General features: G+C 23.0%; 5 protein-coding genes across 5 annotated transcripts; 4 read left to right on the forward strand and 1 right to left on the reverse strand. All coding sequences in view use genetic code 6, as the record gives it.

The window, feature by feature from the left end:
- Positions 1-632: 632 nt before the first annotated feature.
- On the reverse strand, positions 633-2,635 carry TTHERM_00688770 (tyrosine phosphatase; the record flags this gene model as incomplete). The annotated part of the gene is made up of 8 exons (XM_001026979.3): positions 633-791; positions 912-1,253; positions 1,427-1,492; positions 1,546-1,716; positions 1,770-1,961; positions 2,014-2,124; positions 2,177-2,430; positions 2,554-2,635. 8 exons carry the CDS (start codon positions 2,633-2,635, stop codon positions 633-635), a joined length of 1,377 nt encoding a protein of 458 aa, XP_001026979.3.
- Positions 2,636-3,534: 899 nt separating this feature from the next.
- TTHERM_00688780 (DNA repair helicase (Rad3)) lies at positions 3,535-8,287 on the forward strand (the record flags this gene model as incomplete). Its single annotated transcript, XM_001026980.2, has 6 exons — positions 3,535-3,930; positions 4,065-4,485; positions 4,559-5,452; positions 5,511-5,836; positions 5,886-6,215; positions 6,269-8,287. 6 exons carry the CDS (start codon positions 3,535-3,537, stop codon positions 8,285-8,287), a joined length of 4,386 nt encoding a protein of 1,461 aa, XP_001026980.2.
- Positions 8,288-9,310: 1,023 nt separating this feature from the next.
- On the forward strand, positions 9,311-10,816 carry TTHERM_00688790 (DJ-1/PfpI family protein; the record flags this gene model as incomplete). Its single annotated transcript, XM_001026981.1, has 1 exon — positions 9,311-10,816. The coding sequence occupies one exon, from the start codon at positions 9,311-9,313 to the stop codon at positions 10,814-10,816; it is 1,506 nt and encodes a 501-aa protein (XP_001026981.1).
- An 852-nt stretch (positions 10,817-11,668) lies between these two features.
- TTHERM_00688800 (EF-hand pair protein) lies at positions 11,669-12,649 on the forward strand (the record flags this gene model as incomplete). Its single annotated transcript, XM_001026982.3, has 5 exons — positions 11,669-11,698; positions 11,780-11,880; positions 11,991-12,138; positions 12,234-12,372; positions 12,480-12,649. The coding sequence occupies 5 exons, from the start codon at positions 11,669-11,671 to the stop codon at positions 12,647-12,649; spliced, it is 588 nt and encodes a 195-aa protein (XP_001026982.1).
- Positions 12,650-13,366: 717 nt separating this feature from the next.
- TTHERM_00688810 (chromosome condensation regulator RCC1 repeat protein) lies at positions 13,367-19,368 on the forward strand (the record flags this gene model as incomplete). Its single annotated transcript, XM_001026983.2, has 24 exons — positions 13,367-13,505; positions 13,568-13,631; positions 13,712-13,875; positions 13,925-14,083; positions 14,180-14,227; positions 14,288-14,372; positions 14,426-14,474; positions 14,525-14,567; positions 14,617-14,687; positions 14,736-14,891; positions 14,948-15,088; positions 15,138-15,286; positions 15,342-15,950; positions 16,004-16,275; positions 16,336-16,619; positions 16,670-16,870; positions 16,929-17,035; positions 17,095-17,270; positions 17,467-17,543; positions 17,595-17,876; positions 18,017-18,336; positions 18,390-18,888; positions 18,943-19,091; positions 19,146-19,368. The coding sequence occupies exons 1-24, from the start codon at positions 13,496-13,498 to the stop codon at positions 19,366-19,368; spliced, it is 4,338 nt and encodes a 1,445-aa protein (XP_001026983.2). The 5' UTR covers positions 13,367-13,495.
- Between the last annotated feature and the right edge of the window lie 423 nt (positions 19,369-19,791).

Genomic DNA, 19,791 nt, shown 5'->3' on the forward strand with positions numbered 1-19,791 from the left:
ATAAACAATATTTTATAACGAATATTTATTTATTATCACATATTTTGTAGCAAGTTAAGAAATTTGAATGGTTTTAATTTGTTTTTAACAATAGCTAAAATATATTCTTCAATTTTTTTGGAAAAAATTTATGGATAAAATACAAGCAAGATATTACTTTTCGATTACATTTTAATTTTAATTAAAACTTTAAGTATGCAGCAACAAATTTTAATTGTAATTTAAAAATAATTAAGATTAAATAAATATTTACAAACATAGTAATATTAAATATATAACTAACAATATAATACTTTTTCAAAAAAATTTACTAATTAAATTATTAAAAAATAAAATTAAAAATATCTCTAATTCAAATAAATATACATCTTTATATCTTAAAAGCTTATAAGAAATTATTTTTTTAAATGAAAATGTTTTTACAAACACATAAAAACATTAACAAAAAATTAATTTACATTTAATAGAAATTTTGTTTTTAAGATAGATGATAATATTAATTAAAATAGTATTAAAATTAAATGAAGTAATAATAGTATAAGAAGGTTCATTCATATTTATTTGTTGATAATTTGAAATTTTTAAAATTTTAGTTCCTTTATATTTACAATCAAGTTAATTATTAAGTTTCATCATTTCTTTCTCTAACTTTCTTTTTTGGAAAGAGCTTTATTTTGAAGTTCGATTAATTTTTCTGCTTAATTAGGCTCCTCTTTATAGAAGTCTATGTTATCCATATTTATTTTGGTTTTTTCTTAATTTTTCTTTTTAAAAATACCTCCAAAGCAGCTCTATTTATTAATATAAAGGTAAGAATAAATTTAATTAATTAAATTTCTGTTTTTTTCTGAATGAATTGTAATATGAGTAAATAAGGTAAGTATTCAAAATTAAAATAAATTAATATTTACCCATATATTTATTTTTTTATTGTTCTGGCTTTTGTCTTTCTAGTTTTATTGTTTAAGTTACTATTCTTAGACATTAGCACTGTTATTTACTTATTTCTCTGATAAAACTTATTCTATTCCACTTTTTTAACTTTCTATGTCACTTGAATCTGAAGAATTTTCTTGTTTAAAGATTCCTTACTCTTTCAAAATTTATTCATAATGCAATAAGAATTATTATTACTTTCCTAAAATACTTCCACTTCTACAAAGTCTGATCCATGCAATAATTTCTCTAGCAGGAAAATTATATTTTTATATTGCATAGCAGGCTATTAAAGTACCTGTTCTACCTAATCCAGCCTTTTTAAATTCACCAAAATTAATAAATATTTAGTCATGTAAATAGGTATTATTATTAATAACTATAATTCAAACATAGTATTTTTTTAAATTATATTTTTTTTGATAGACTCATTTTAAGCGAGTGATCAAATTTTTCCAATTGAAATAAAAATTCTTTTTGAAAAATTTACTTTACAATGTACACCAACCACACCATTCGAATTATCAACAATTTCAATAAATGATTTGATTATATCCTTTTAGATAATTTTAAATATTGTAAAATTAAAATGATAATTGAATGGATTACATCTTTTGGACAGCTTCCATCAGGAAAAGGAATGTCAAAATGATCTATGTTATGTGGTGCAAAAATAAATTTATCATATTCCTCTGGAGAATTACATCTGACAATGGTCTATACCTTAATAAATTTTAATTATGGAATTAGCTGCTCTGGATTGATTCGATAATATCTAGTCTATAATAAATTAATAAGATACATTAATATAATTTAATCAACTTTAATTTTACTTTTATTTAATTTTATTCATTATTTTTTTCACTAACAGGTCCTCTTAATGCCACAATTTTGTTTGGTATTATGACACTAATGTTTCCACTCTCTTAGTCTTCAAGCTTTTCATATTCTTTTATATTAAATGTCTCTACATTGAACCATCCAAGATCTATTGCTCTCTTAATTGCTTTCAAACAGTCAAGTATCTAATTAATTAATTGTATTGTTAATAAAAAGTGATTTTTAACTATTTGTTACAGTACACTGATAATTGCAAACTTCATTATAGCTTGCATCTCTAAATGATAGCAAATCTAAATCTTTGATTTTATCCCAAACATTTTCTACTGATTAGTTAAGCACAATAACCTATTATTAGATAAATAAATTTAGATATTTTTATTAACTAATTAATCTATACTTGAAAGGCACTTATCAAGAGTGCAGCATTTGATTGCTTTTCTTTTTCATTACTAGAATGAAAGAATAAAGGCTTATCTTTATAATTTTAATCTTAGAATAAATATCTCTTCACAACTCTGCAAAAGTTGACGATGTTTGCAGTGCAAACTGGGCCAAAATCTTTATAGTACTTTAAATATTTAAGTTTATTATCTATATTAAAATAGTGGACATCTGTAGGAGGAAACATACTACTTATCCAATATAATTTTCCTATTTTAAAATTTTTAATCATTAATAATAATTTATATTTTACTTGCTAGCTTTTAAATAATGTTTTTAAATCTCCTTCATGATTTATTGAAAAAGTCATTTGAATAAAGATAAATAACTCACCTTTAATAATTTCTATGTTTATATTAACTTCATTTGAGGAATTCAATTAGCTGCATTCGTTATTATGCTGAAATGATGCCATGTGTTTTATTAACTTTAATTTTTAATTTTAATTATCTTTTTTGTTATTTTTTAATTAAGTAGTTAGAATTGATTTTATGAAAATATTACACTATGCTAAAAACATAATGTTTTTGAAAATCAATCAGATAATTAATTATAAGCTTTTCTATTTGAAAATTTATCGATTACATCAAACGTTATAAACATATAATTAGATTTTATTTAAAACTGAAAATTTTATATGAATTTTAAAAAAATCTATTACTATTAAAATTTTCTAAGTTCAAGCAAGCTACTTTTATGATTAAATTAAGAGTAAGTTACTATAAGGTTATAATTGATTAGATATAATAATAACCACTTAAAATTACTCTTAATATGCTCGAAACTTAATTATTTGTGCAAATATTTTAATAAAATTCTCTTTTAGCTCATAGATAAAAAGTGAAAAATTATATAGCTGTTAAATTTGAATTATCAAAATTAAATAAATATTTTGTCCATCAATTTATTAATAAATTAAAAAAAAATATATTAATTAATTAATTAATTAATTAATTTATTTTATGATAAATTATTTATAATAGATGAATACTTTCTAATTAAATTAAATGAAAACAATTATTGATCAAAAGAATTAATCAATATAAGTTGGCGCAAAAAAATATTGAATAATCTAATTCAAATATTATTTCTTTAAGCATTTCCTTTTCTAATGAAAATTCATTGCAAACATACATACTATCTATATTTTAGTGTATTACTTTTAAGTATCTTGAAAATTAAATATAAAAATACACTAAAAAGGTAATTTAAAGGCTTGGGAGGGGTAAACTTTTCTAATAGATTTTAAATAGTGAAATAAATATTAGTGTGAAATTATATTGACCTCTCAAAGCTGCATAGGTTGTTGAATTTATGAGTAGTAGTGATATTTTAGATGTTGAACAACGATAAAAAGCAAAGCTAGAGCCTATCATAAAAGTAGAGAAGCACCATATTAGCAAGAGAGAAATCGAGTTAGATTAAGCAAAAATGTTAATACATCATCAATTAAATTTTCATGGTGTTGATATTTTATTTCCTTTTAAGCCATACCAAATTTAGGAGGACTATATGAGAAGTATCGTTGAAGCTTTGAATTCTAAAAGTAATGCTTTACTGCAATCTCCTACAGGCACAGGCAAGACTCTTTCTCTTTTATGTGCCTGCTTAGGTTGGCTAAGATAAAAAAGGGCTAGTTAATAAATTTAAAGCGATGGAATTGTAAATAGAATATATTTTTGCTCAAGAACTCATTCTCAGCTTAAATAAGTAAATTATAGCATGTTTTTTTCAAATTTTAAATTTTTTTGGTCTGTATCCTTTTAGCCAAATAAGCAAATTTTCACTCTAAAGCATTCAAAGAAATCAATTTACATATTTTTAAACATAAATAAATAATAAAGGTTATGAAAGAGCTTAAGGCTACAGCGTATAAACCTAAAGTATGTATCATGGGTTCAAGGGAATAGTACTGTTTGAAAAAAGAATATTCAAATTTGAAAGATTTAGAGCTAAATGGATCATGCAAAGATGCGATCAAGAAGAAAACTTGCTAATTTTATAATTACAGTGGTGATGGAGGTAAATAACAACCAAAAATATTAGACGAAGTCCTAGATATTGAAGAATTGTAAGAAAGGGGGAGATGCAAAAAATTTTGTCCTTATTATTACTCAAGAGAAATAAAAGATGATGCTGATCTGATCATATTACCGTATAGTTTTCTCTTAAAGTAAAGCAGGTTTTAGGAATTTTAAGTTATTTTAAAAGATTCTATTATAATCTTTGATGAAGCTCATAACGTTCCTTCAGCTGCTGAAGAAGGTATTTTATTTAAATTCTAAAAAAAATAAAAAATTGCTAATTCTATTTGTATTTACTAAATCAAAATTATTAGGAACAAGCTATAAGGTAGATTAAAATTTAATAGAAGAATCAAATAAAGAGCTAGATTATTTAGAAAAGAATTTAACACCTAATATGAGAACAGATACATATCATATAAAAGAAGCTAGATAACTTATAAATGCTATAGGAAATTTGATAAAATATTTTGAGAAAGAAGGTAAAATAGAGAAATTTAGAGATGGAACTAATGGCTTTGTTTGCAGTGTTAGCACTTTGTTTGAAAAAATAGAATAAATTGGTGGATAGTTACTAAATTATAGTAATAACAAAAAGAAGATATCTTATGAAAAATATAAAAAAACTTCATTAAGTGGAACATAATTTTTTGATTACAAAGACATGCTCACTAATATTAAAAAACAAAGAGATGATCGTTCAAAACCCTAATCTTCTTAATAATAACCTACCTTATTTAACTTTAATTTTAAGAAAAACGCCATGTAAAGTAATGAATTAGTCTGTGATAAAACCACTAGTGATGATTTAAAGGACACTGACTAAGAAGACAATTAAGTTAATGATAATCAATTTTTGAGCTCTTTTGGCTATAAAAGTAATAAGTAGTCTGCAGAGCTTAGTATGAAAAGAATTGTTTAAATTAGTAAAAAATTGTCGATGATTATATAAGATATGCAGACTATGAAATGCTAAAATATAGATTTCTTCGCAGGCTTTATTGTTGGAATATGTGATATGTATGAATAAGAATAATTGTTTTTGAAAGGAAAAACTATTAAAAAGTTATCTGATTATTACAAATTTTATTTTCATAAAAGTTCAACTAAATATGAATAATCAAGTATTAATCTATGGTGTCTTGATCCATCTGTTGCTTTTTAAAATATATTGAATGAAGGTCCCTATTCGATAATGCTAACTTCAGGTAATATTAAAGTTCTTTATTTTCTATATTAATAGTAAAAATTTTAATATATTATAAGGTACTCTACATCCTATGAACTCATGGGAAAGCGAACTGAATATAAAGTTTGATGTCAAACTAGCTACTTCGCATATTATAAACATCTAAAAAAGTGTAGTGGGAGGAGTTGTAAAAAATGGACCCAACAAGATGGAGATGAATTTTTCATTTAACAATAGACAAAACGGAATAAAAATTTATGAAGAATTGGGATAGTTTCTAATTTAGTTATGCAACATAGTACCTAATGGAATTCTTGTCTGCTTTAGCTCTGGTTCATTGATGTAATTAGCAAGAGATTCTTGGTTAGAATCATAACTTAACATAATTTAGAGATTAAATGCAGTAAATTATTTATTATTTTTATATTAATTAACAAAAATGTAAAATAAAGATAAAAGATGTTTTCTTTGAGCCAAGATCAAATGTGGAACTCTCATCAACTATGAAATCATATTGTAATGCTGCTGAAAGAGATGATAGAGGAGCTATTATGTTTTGTGTTTGCAGAGGTAAAATTTCTGAAGGTATAGACTTCACAGACAAACTAGCAAGGTCTGTAGTGGTAGTAGGTGTTCCTTTCCCTCCAGCAGCCGATACCTGGGTTGTAACTAAAATGGATTATTTAGATAAAAAGTAATCTAAAGAAAATACCGATATTGAATTAAAGACTTTAAATGGGAAGGAATGGTATTTTTTGTGTACAGTTAGAGCTTTGAATCAGGTTTTTTTAGTTTAAATTTCAACTTAAAGCTCATTTATACTTTAAAAAAATAGGCCATAGGCAGAGTAATAAGGCATAAGGATGATTATGGAAGTGTTTATTTATGCGATAATCGTTTTACATAAAATTAATTTTAAGATTAAATTTCAGGATGGGTTCGTCCTGCTTTAAAAAATTACTCAACTTTTGAATACTTGCTGAATGATTGTTAAAATTTTTTTAATTCTAAGAATTAAAGTGTAACAACTTTTGATGAAATTCTTAAGCTAGGAAATAACAAAAAGAGCAATGTTTAATCTGTTAGAGAAATTGCATAAAAAGAATTAGCTGAAGGTAAGCTTTCGTGTCTCACTTAGGAAAAGAGTATCACCTAAAATGCGGATAGTAAACGTAAGGTATATGGATCATTTAAATAGATTCTTATGGAAAAAGAAAAAAAAAATTAGCAAAGTCCTTTAAATAATGTTGCCTCACCAAACAATTTTAATAATTTCTCTATTAGTCCTAATAAATTTTAATAATAATAATAATAAAGTGGAGATAACCAATTTACTAATATATTCTTGGAAAATTAAAAGAAATTGATGTCTCAATCGAATAGTAGTAATCAAGGAAAAATTTAGCAGTCAATACCACAAAATATATCAACAAAAAACATATTTTAGTTAATTTAAGAATGTGAGTCAAGCAATAGCAATCCATTTTTATACGAATAGCCAAGCAAAAATGATTCTTTTTATAAAACTACATAAGATCACGAAAAAATGAGATCGGATTTATAAACTTTTTAGTAAGCATTTAGCAATAATTAATAAAAAAATAGTACACTAAAAGATATAGAAACAAGTTAAATGGAAATAGAAAATTAACCAATTAAGCCAAATGATGCAAGGATTAATATTAAATTTGAAGATTCAATGACTAATTAGTCATAATATTAAGATTAAGACACTTCATTTTCCATTAATTCTAAGAAAGGTGGCATGTTTGAATAAATTAGATAAAAAAGGAGAATTATTATTAACGAATCTCAAGAACCAGTAGTTTTTTAAAAATCTCCAATGAGCGTAGAAAAAAACATTGTGTGCAATAGCTAATCATAATAAGATTTACAATAGCCTAGAATTTTAAGATTAAAATCAAGCTCAATACCCAAAGAACCTTCATTTATTATGAACTAAAAAGATAGAGCATTAAGTTAATAGTCTTTAATTACTCTTAACAAACCTCTCATAATGAAAGGAGATAGAGATGAAATGATAAATCTTTTTAGAAATGGATCAGATGATGAATCTTCTAATAGTTTTGAAATTATGCGTCCTTAGAATGATAGAGGATCCTTAAATATAAAATCTGTAGAAAGCAAAGAAAGTTCTTTGAACTTTTTAAATGATATATTCAAAAAGCACCAAGCATTACTTATCAATGAAAATTAAAATATTAGAGAATCATCTTTAGATCAAAAAGTAACTTTAAGCCTATAAAAAAGTAAAGAGAGTTCTTCTCCTTAAAGTGAAAACTTGATTGAAAGTAGCTTAAGAAAAAGAAAAAAATCTTTAAAACTCACTCCATCTACAAAAGAAGAAGGAATGAGCTAACAAAAGTCATTTATAGAAATAATTAATTCAAGAAACTCTACAGGTTCTATAAAAAGCATCAGTCCTATTTCAAAACTGTAGCAATACAACTAAAACGATAACTAATAGGACGATAAGGTAACTACTAATTAAATAGTTATCTCACCTTCTGAGTAAAAGCTGAATGTTAAGCCTAATCAAAAAATAATGCTGCAAAATTCTGCAAGAGGATTAGCAAGCTTTGATGGGGATGTAATTAAATACTAAAGAAAGTAAAATAAGGATGAAGAAACTCCAATAAAATCTGCTTCAAAAGAATAAGATAATTTATGTCCTATTTGCTATGAAGTACCTAAAAACAATCATAAAAGCACTGCTTGCTAACACTATGCCTGTTATTCATGCTGGTAAACATGGCTAGCTGAGTAATTAACATGCCCGATGTGCAGAGTGAGATGCAGAGTGGCATATTTAGAACCTTTTTCATTAAACTGATTTCAAATATAAAATTAAATCCACAATAAAAAAACTAATATAAAAAATTTGTTACTAAATAAATAAAAATGAAATATTATACTATATATTATTTATATTTAAAAAAGACCACTAAACTAATTTATATCTTTATTTTAACTAATATATACTTATTTATAGTATTTTTTATGATTTATTAAAATATACTTTACTTATCAAATTAATTTCATAATAAATATAAATATTCATATAATAATTTTGATTAACCTATTCTATTTTTGAATTAATAATGTTGTATTATTGAGAAGCTAAAATAAATGATTCTCAATCATAAATAAAATTCCAAAAATTTTTCATTTATTTATTTACTTATTTTAAAACTACTTTAAGAATATTTTTAAATACATAATCTAAAATAAATTTATTTTGAGAAGAAGAATTATTTTTGTGAAAAATTTATCTAATTGTTTAAATAAAAAATTGAATTTCATAATACAAGAAAAAGAATATTGAATTTACATATTTCTAAGGATAAGTTTGAGAAAAATTTGAATAATTATATTAAAAAATATAAATGTAATAAACATTATAGACAATTTCTAGAAAAATATTACTTGTAATTAATTATCTTAATTTTAGTTTTACTAATTAAATATTATTTATTTATGAATAAATAAATAATATCAAGGATAATAGTTATTATTATACTTGAATAAAGACTTGAAATTTGTTAAGAATGTGAAATTTACTCTCTTTTTTTATTTTTTTTATTTTTTGCTAATTGTTTTACTAAATCTTTTAAATGTTTTTTGATTTTCTTCTATTTTATTTAATATTTTCTTATATAAATAGAATCTTTTTAATAATAATAAGTTTTACTTAATTAATTTATCCTCTTACAACTCTTTTCAAAAAAAATTTCTCTAAAATTTCTGGAATTATTTCTTAAATTAATTTATAAGTCACTCCCTATTGATTATTATAAAAGTAAATATCAAAAATAAATTCATTCAAAATATTGAATATTTCCCCAATAATTTTAAAATGGCTTCAAAATATTGCGTTTTATATTCTTTGATACTAATTTTGCTTATCTGCTAAGTTAGTTCTTTAAAATATGAAACTATAACTAAATTATAAGATGTTTTAGGAAGTGGAGATTCCTATCCTTCTTAGCTACCAGTTGCCTCGTCAAAAAGAGCCTTAGAAAATGTGAAAGTCCTTTTTGCTTTCTCTCATGGCGTTGAAGATTAAGAAGTTTACTACTTTTATAACTATTTGATTGATAGAGGAACTAAATAAATTACTCTAGGAATTGACTATAACGGTTTGGAATCAGATGTTATTCTTAGTGATTTCTACAAGCCTTCATACAGAATTCCTAAATAGTTTACTATGGATATTAACAAAGTAAATTTTAATGATTACGATGTCATATACATTCCAGGTGGTTTACCTAGTTCATCAGCTTTGAGAAATAATCAATTATTTATACAAAACCTTAAATCTTTCTATGAAAATAAGCAAAACTAAGAAAAACTGGTAATATTTATGTGCTCAGGAACAGAAGTTTTTATTTAGTCAGGAATCATAAGTGATTATCATGGCTTAAACTTAACAGGCAGTCCTGCTTCAGTTCATACATTCTCAACATACTTAAAAGCCCATAATATTCCTTTAAATACTTTTACTTCAATTCCAGCTATCAATCTTAAGACTTATAATAAACCTAGAGTAATTCTAGCTCGTGATCCAAACGCTTCAACCTAATTTGTAACTATGGTGTCTAATGAACATTTTCACTTGAATGAGAAATTACCATCCGCAAACGATTTTACTCCACTTAGAACAAAAGATGGTTACCCAGCAGGAAAATTTTATCTTAAAGGGTTATTTGAAATGATTCCAGAAAATACTATCCTATCCTCGCTTCCTATTGCAAATTCGATTAAACACTTAATGAGTTAAAATCGTTTCTTAAGATCTGAATATTAAGAGATGTTAGCTGATAGCCAAAAGATCTCATTGATTGCTATGTCAAGTGGTGTAGTTTAAAGAGAAATTGATTAACTATTTGAAAAGTTAAAATTTTCTCCAAACTTAAGTTATACAATTTGTCCAGGTTGGGTAAAGTAGTATAAAAACTCCTAAATATTTACTTTTAGCTACCCACCAACACAACCTTTAAAGAAAATTATTTGTGATTATTCTTATGAAGAAATTTTAGAGAAAAAAATTCCTTTCGATAATATCATCATTCCAGGTGGTCTTTTCTCTACAAACGCTGTTCTTAGAAATGATGATGGATTTTTAGATTTCTTGAATTAAGCCATTAAACAGAAATCAAAGCAAATACTATTTTCCTCCTCTGGCTTAGATCTCTTACTTCCTTTGAAACTTAAATATCCAGATAATTAATTGATTTAAAGAATTAATGAAGTTCCTGAAGACAGAGATGTAGGAGTTGATACCAAACTAGCTGGGTTAAATAATAGGAGGGATAAAAAAATAATTTCTTTAGAGTAAATTACTTTATCCACTTTTAATTGAGTAGCAAAATATATATATTATCATTAAAATTATACTGTAGCCTGAACATAAACTATATATTATATTATAAATTTATGTATTAAATAAGCTACGACTTTAAATATATTAAAATTTTATTAAATTAAACCAAAAGCTATCTATTTTTTGTCCTTATCTGAATAACAAATTTGATTATTTGCTAAAAATATTATTTTGAAATTGTGATGATAATTACAATTTTCAGATAATTCTATTATTTTTTAAATCATCTCAAGATTATTTTTTTATTGTATCAGATTATTATTATAAACACTAATTTTATATTAATCAAAATAATGATTATTAGAATTTAAGGACGGTTCTGAGAAAAACAACAAAAATAAACGCATATTTTTAAAAATTTAATTTGGTAATTTATTATTTGGTTTTTTTTTTGGAAAAATCATTAATATCAAAAATAACAAGATTAAAATAATTATTGATAAAATAAATTTTTTATTTTGAAGACTTAGAAAGTTATTTTATATAGAATTTATAAATTTTTTATTTGGCTTATCATAACAAATTTTTATTATTGATTAGAATTAAAAAATAAAAATCAAAGTCAGCAAAAATTAATTGAAGTATTATAGGTTTGATAAGTAAATTAATTATGTTTACTATAATCAAATTAATAAATGAAAACATTTAATATATGCCAATAAATACATATAAATATATCTACCTCTTTATCAAATAGTAATATTAATATCAATATTTAATCTAAACTTAATAAGAAAATTAATTATTCTTTAATTATTTTTTATAAACAAAGATTGTTATTAATAGTAAGAGTTATCAATAAAGATCTAACTTAGTATTTTATTAATAGAAATGGGTTGCACTTCTACTAAAAGCTCTAAAGTATGCATTTGTTTTCTAATTTAAGCTCTAATACTATCAATATTTATCAGTCTTACTAAAATAATTATTTTATTGAATTAGGGATTATCTCCAAAGCTTAGAGATAAAGTTCTACAAATATTTAGAAAAATCGATGTAGATGGTTCTAAGTCTATAGACAAAGATGAAACAATAAAATATTGGTATTTATTTGCTATAAAAAATTAATATAAATAGGGAAATTTAAAAAAGAATTTAAATAATCTCAACAAATTAAGCATCTTTTTCACAAGTTCATAATTCATAAAAATAGGAAATCAAATTTTGCTAAGATTAACACCAACGAGCTATTTAAAGCTGTAGATTTTGATAATAGTGGGCAAATAACAGAAGATGAATGGATGGCCTTTTGGGAAATAGTTAAAAGAAGTGGTCATACTGAAAAAGAAATAAATGAAGAAGTAAAGAAATTATAAATTTTTAAGAAACAAACAACATTTTTTTTAGCAAAGTAGATTAAATAATACTAAAATATTTATGAAAATGAAATAAACAGTTAGATAATTTGATTGATGGAAAGGCATGGGTTAAGTTTAATAAAGTAGAAGAATTCGTTAGGAAAGATAAAGAAAGATAATCTAGCTAAATTCATAGATTGGTAGATGAAGAAAAGAAAAAACTAGAATCTGAGAAGGGTAATAAAAATTTTACAATTAAAAATAAATTTATATAAAAGCTTGAATTTGATAAATTATTTTCTATTTAATTTGTTATATTTTTATTTAATCCTATAAATAATTAGTTATAAATGATCGCCGAGTATCTTAAAATATGTCAATATAAAATGGATAGAATGACAAGAACCTTTCAAACACATAATACGAAAAGAAACAATCAAATATATAAAACGAGAAAAGCTCATTTAATGACCAAAAAAATAATAAAGAGCATAAAATTGATAAAAACTACTGATCTATCTTTCTTTCTTTCTAAAGCATTCACCACTCAATCAATAAATAAATCATTATCTCACTCATATTTATCATAATTTAATAAAAAATAATAATGTAGACACAAAATAAAAGAATAAAAATTATTATAAAAGAGGATCTGCTTAGTTAATAAGTTTATAAATACTTAAAAAATAAATATTAAAGATAAGCTTGCTTAATTTTATGATTGAGCATTATTTTTTATCTAGAAAATATAATGAAACTGACTATTATAATATTTATTAGCATAAAATAGTATAAATATTTATTTATTTTAATTTTAACTATATTTTTTACATAGAATTAAATATTATGTCTTCAACCTAATTTATCTTTCCATATTTTTACTTTTAAAAATAAATTATTAAATTTACATTTAGAAATATTATTCTTACACAGTTTATTTATTGTAGTTCTTAATTATTCTAACTGATTTAAATATTTTTATCAATTTTTTAAAATTTTAATTAAGTGTAATTTTTTGCACAATTCTTTGAATATTCTACTATATTCATTATCAATAATCTTTACCAAATAAGTAAGAAATCTAAATAGTAAATTAATTAAATAATTAAAAGAAATTTTCAGTATTTTAGATAACTCCTATATTATTAACTATCTTTGAAAGTTTATCTATCAACCGTTGCTTTCAAAATTTTAATTATAAAGTTTTGAGCAATTAATTAATTAATAGTCTTAAAGATTTTTCTACTAGAGAATCAATCATCCAAAACTTTAATTATTCTTAATTATCATTTTAGTTTAGTATCGTTAGTTGCTGTTTATAGAGTAGAGTGTATATAAATTTTAATAGAGTGATATAAAAATGACTTAAGGTAACTAGTTTCTATTGAAAAGAAAACAAATTTGTGTTATGCTTACAATTTTATAAATATAGTTTTTTATTTTGGCTAAACTTCAATGTGTCCTATAATTGATTATAAATTTAATTTGTCCGAAGTGTAAATACATTTTAAAATTGCATTAATTTATAAACATTTCAGAAAATACTAAATGTTTTTTATATAAATTTGCCATTCAGGATTAAATGCGTGAATTTTAATCCCTCTGAGCTTACATAAATGGAAACTGAAGAAGAAAGAGAAATTTATTCAGATTATTTGTAGATGATTTAGCATATTGATCCCAGAAAATTAAAATTTAAAAAAGTAACATGCGGATATAAATCCACTCTTTTAATAGATGGTAAAATGCTTTAGCAGAATTATAATTTTCTTAAATATTTTTAACTTAGAAAATAATGAGTTGTGGGGATTTGGTTCCAGTTTAAATGGATAACTAGGAACTTATAAAATGAAATATATTGTAAACAGACCTTTTAACATTAGTAGATTGAATGATAAAATGTTTTTGAATGCTTGTATAAGCTAAACTCACGCACTTGCAATTTCAAGTAATTGTTATTTATCTCTTTAAAATAAATATCTTTAGTATTCAAAAAATCATTTTTCTTAAAATTTCTAACTAAGTTAATATTTTTATAAAAAAGCTACAGAAAAACTATATAGTTGGGGAAGTACTTAATATGGCTGTTTAGGTAAAAAATATAATAAATAAGTGATAAATTAGATTTAAACAAAAATAACAAAAATATTAGGTGAAAACATGAAAGAAATGCATTAGTATTAACTCCTAAAATTAAGGAAAAACATGTTTGTGTCTCAAAGCGAATCTTTTGAAAGGTGAATTTATTTTATTTGTTTAATGATCGACATTTTTTTTAATTTTTAAATAGAAAAACTGTATATGATGCTATAGCTTGTGGAGAACATTTTTCTTTAATTGTAAAAACATAAGAATTATTATTAAACTATTTACAATTATTTTTTAATAGGTTTGTAATGATAAATTGTTTTCTTTTGGGAAAGAAGAAAAAGGTAAAATAAATATTTTTGGCATATTTGAATAAAAGATTTATCTTTAAAGGAAGATTAGGATGTGGTTAATAGAACATATAGTATACTTAAAAGCCTTTTTAAGTGTTATTACCTTTGAATGTATTATTTAAATTTATGGAATTCAGTTTGATTTTAATTTATTATTAGGTAAAATAAGTAAAAGGAGTATCGTGTGGAAAAAACCATTGTCTGATGTGGGACTAAGATGGATTGATATATTCTTGGGGAGATGGAGCAGATGGTAAACTTGGACATTCTAGTGTCAAAGGTAAATACAACTACGTAATAGTAGATCCTCAATAAGTAAAATAAATAGTCTGTAAACAACTGTTAAATTTATTTTTACAAAATTAAATTAGATTAAAGCTTTAGAAGAGCATAGAATTATTTAGGCTAGTTGTGGGTATAGACACAGTTGTGCATTGACTTTTAAAGGAGAAATATTTACATGGGGAAGAACTGTTTACTACAAACACGAACAAAGAAAAGAACTTCCTTTAGTATGAAAAAATTCAAATTTATAAAGAATATAATATATTTAATATCTAGGATTATTTGAGACCAAAGTAGATATCAAGTTTTTTTTGTTATGATGATAAAGCCATATCTGCTGGTGCGTTTTTTGTAAAAATATCCTCATGTGCTTATCATAATGCTGCAATAGATCGAAAGGGATTCCTATACACATGGGGTTAAAAGTACAATTTATTATTGTCATTATTTTTAATGGTTATCACGATATTCTTAATTTAGCAAATAAAATTGCTTAGGACATAACAACTCAAATGACTATAATTATCCAATTTTAGTTGAGGAATTTACTTCGATGAAAGTTGTTGATGTTTCTTGTGGGCATCACTTTACTGTTGTAATTTCTACAAAGGCAACGAATGAGCTTGCTTACAAAAATTTAAAAGAGTTTAAGTTAAACTTAATTAAGAATGCAAAATAAAATATCTCTAAAATCTAAGAATACTTTGAAAAAAAGCTTAGGAAAAACTCTTCACTAGGAAGAAATAAAAGTCAATCTTAAATAAGCACTATAAAACAAAATGATCACTAAAACAAAGAAGATGAGTAACATCATTAAAATTAGTATTAAAAGCAAACACTAATTTAGAAATAGACTCATCCTTAAGTATTTGCTGCGCCTAGATCTCTTTCATAGCCTACACTTTTTAACTAAAAAGATTCATAAAATTAAAAATAGACTCCTTCTATAAATAATTAAGTTAAAGAAAAGTATACTTAGCTTGCTATTTCTGATAGTTTATACAAACAAAACATCAATACCAAAATTATGTTGCTAGACTAACAATAGAAATAGATTCTTAATTAAAGACCTTTGACTTCCAATAATAGGTTAATCTTATTATATATATATATATTTATTATTTTGCTAATATCTTTTTTAGGAGTTATAACAGTAATCAAGATTTGCTTTAAAGAATAAAGAGCTAAAGTAACTACACGGCTACACATAAAAATTTATTGTAAAAATAAGAAAGTACATCAAGACATAGAAATCTTAAAAAGAAAACATCTTTCTTTGAGTACAAAGATAATCAAATTATATTTGACACTATTTAAGGTTAGCTAGATTAAGAATATGAAGAATTTTGCTAGCAAGATAATTTGGAACAAAAATCACCTAAAAATTAAGCTATAAAATAAATTCAAGACGACTGTAATTATTATATTTCATTTACAGGTTTTTTTATTTATTTATTTATTAATAATATATTAGATGCAAATATTTAAAGAAAGCAAAGTGATGTTTCTACCAAAAGAGAAAGACTTAGTGAAATATAAATGAGAGCAGAGCATAGAAGGACAATTTCGAATCAATAAAAATAAGGGATTATCCTTAGTGATACAATTTTTAACTAAGAAATAGAATAAATTTATAAAGAATATAAAGATGCTGATATATTACATAATCCAAAAAATGCAGTGAAAAAATATGTTAGACAAAAAAGCAATGACTTTTAGAGGAGTAGATAATAACTTAGCTCTGAAACAAGGAAAAAAGTAATTAACAATTTCCTAAAGAAATACAAATTAAATATCTATTTAAAAAGTTTTAACAGGCAAGAAGTGAATTTACATCAAACTAAAATTCAGAACCGTTTAAAACCCCACTTAATTCAAGTTAGACATTAAGCATCATTTAAAACTAATTTCCTCTAAGTAACTTTACTTCTCTTTCAAATCTGGGAAGCCCTTAAAAATAGCTATACAAATCTGAAGATTTTTTAGCTTAAGATAAATGGAAATTAAATGTAATTAATTATTTTATTTTTTATTTAAATTTTTTAATTTTCTGAAAATTTCAAATAGGAAAATTATCTTATTGAGAAATATGAAAATCAGTAAAAAAAAATTATACTTCATGATGAAAGAATTTAAACTGTTTTAGAACGTAAAAGTTAATTAGAATAGTAAAAGTAATTTTTAAAATTTTAAAGGAAATTCAATATAATTTAAAAATAAATTTTGGTTTTAGAAAGGAAGATAGAGAATAATAGAGATAATAATTATTGCTGAAAAGTAAAGAATATTAGATTTATTTAGAAAAAATGTCTGTAATAAATAAAAACTAAAATAGCATAAGAATGAATTGGCTTATTTATTTAAATTTGGAAATGCTTTGTCATAGCTTTAAATAGTTATCCTAGATCGGTAAAAAAGTTTATTCATATTAATTTTTATACCTAAAATAGCTTATAATTCTTAGTATTTTTGCCTAATTAATTATGATTAAATTTTTAATCAATATTTATCAAATATGCTGAAAATGTTTAGTAAAAGAAAAAAATAACATTTAATTTTACATCAATTTAATAAATATATTTAAAAATAAATTAATCTATTTTAGGTTTAGAAAGAGCGAAAGAAAATTTCTTTTTTGTAACGAGATTAAAGAAGATTTAGAAGCACTTTCGAAAAAAATTGGTAAAATAATTTAAATAATAACTAAGGATTATATTTATTGGTTTGTTTTAGGTTCTAAGAAAGATGTTCACACTTACTACAAAACAAAGAATGATTCTAAGAATTATGTGCTTAAAATTAGTTTATAAATTAAGAATAAAAAACACACAAAGAAGAGTTCATCTTATTGTTTTGAATTTTTTAAAGAGAAAATCTATTTAAAAAATCTAATTAAAGCTAATTAGCTTGAGAAATAATATCTTTAGGATTCAAACATTTATGAGGTGGTGCTACAACTGCTAAAACTTTTAACTTTATTAGCTCACTAAAATATGGGATACACATTTAATAAATGTATGTTTAAATCTAATTTTTTTATTTATTTCACCAAATATAGAATTTTTTTTTTTTTTCATGATAATTATCAAATAAAATATTTTTTATTAACTTTATAAATTTATTTGCATTATTAATTAAAAATAAATAATCATTAGCTTTGTTAAAATGGGAACACAACAAGATTGCAAGATCCAAAACATTAAGAGATTTACAAAGAAAAACTTGAAAGACTCAGCTCTTAATATTGTGTCAAAAGGAGCTAAAGCGGTGATTTTACAGTAGCTTCATCAAAATATGAAGATTATTAAACTTTTTTAGAAAAAAAAATGAGCTTTAGGGGAAGTATGGTGTTTACATTATAATCAATACCAGATTTTTATGGTCAGGAACAATCAAATAATTAAAATATTGAATAATTAATTAATGAGTAAGCAAATAAAGAATAAACGAAGTTAGGATTAATTTTGTCAAACTTGTAAGTATTTTTTTTTCATTTATTTTAATATTTAAATAAAATAACATTATAAGAAATGTAGGAGCAAAAGCTCATGGGTAACAGTTGAAGGAAGTTTTAAGTAGAAATATTCTTTAAGTAGAATAATAAGAGGTTTAACTAAAGATAGGTACAAGCCCTTTAAAAATAAGCAAAAACTAATCAAAAATCTAGTCTTTAGAAGATCTTAATGATTAAATGATTTCTTAAATGGGTTAAAAAGACAATACAAATAATATTTCTTAAGAAAATCAATCTCCTTAAAAGAAGAAATTATAAATTATTGAAAATAAAAGTCACCATAGGTCTTAACATACTAATTATAAATTTGATTTTTCTAAAAGTTTACTTCCTTATAGCATACATGCAAATGATATTGTTACACCAAATATTTACTCAATAAGATTAGAAATTATCAAAGCAAATGAGTAAGCTATGAAAGTAGCTTCAGAAGCAGAATAGGTTATCAAAAAAAAAATATTACTTTCTGTTTTAAGATCAATAAGAAGCAGGCATTAACACAATATTTAATAAGTAAATTTTTTTTCAAAAATTTTATTTAAAAAAATTTCTTGAATAATAAAACAGTATGAAAAAATATTGCAAAAATTTATGCAAGATAATTAAAATTAAATAAATATGGAAAGAGCTAGATTGATGCTAATTACTCCTGCAAATATTCTTAATTAAATTTGGAATAAAGAGCAAGACAACGTTAAATTCAGAGGAGTCAAAAGGTTTAAATTTAAAAATAAAATTCTTTAATTAAACATTTAAAAAATAAAAAATAGGTCAGAGAAAAATCATAAAAAGGATCACTTACCATTTTTTGATTTAAAAATAAAAATAGCATCTTAAATTTAAAACGCTCCTATCAAGCCTTCTTTTAAGCTTTAAATGACTTAAGATTACTTTAAACAATTTTTCAATAAATATTATGATCAAGTAAGAAAGTAGTATGCTTTATTAGAATAAAAAGGTTTGATAAGAGCCTAAGTTAAAAAGAAAAACTGAAAATTACTTCTTTTGTTAGAAAGGCAAATAGATAGAAAAATAAAAATTCTTCATTATTTGTATATAAGATATTATTATGTGAAGAAACGAGTGATATAACAGAAATTTAATTATTTCTAAATTATTCATAAATTCTACAGTTACTTAGTGTCTAAAAAATATTTTTAAGAAATAAAAAATAAAAATTTTGAGGAGTTAATTTTAATAAAATATATTTAATTAATCTATATAAAATTGGTTTCTTTTATATTATTTTAAAGTAGAACAGAAAATATCAGTTTTAGTTTTAGAAAATTAAATATAAATTAAATAAAAATTATTGCTTTTTTTTGCAAACAAAAAATAATTCTATTTTCTTATTCAAATATATAATTTTAAAGTTAAGATTTTATCATTCTTAAAATACTAAAAAAATTTGGATCA

The sequence above is a fragment of the Tetrahymena thermophila genome (assembly GCF_000189635.1).
Source record: "Tetrahymena thermophila SB210 genomic scaffold scf_8253915, whole genome shotgun sequence".
NCBI lineage: Eukaryota > Ciliophora > Oligohymenophorea > Hymenostomatida > Tetrahymenidae > Tetrahymena > Tetrahymena thermophila.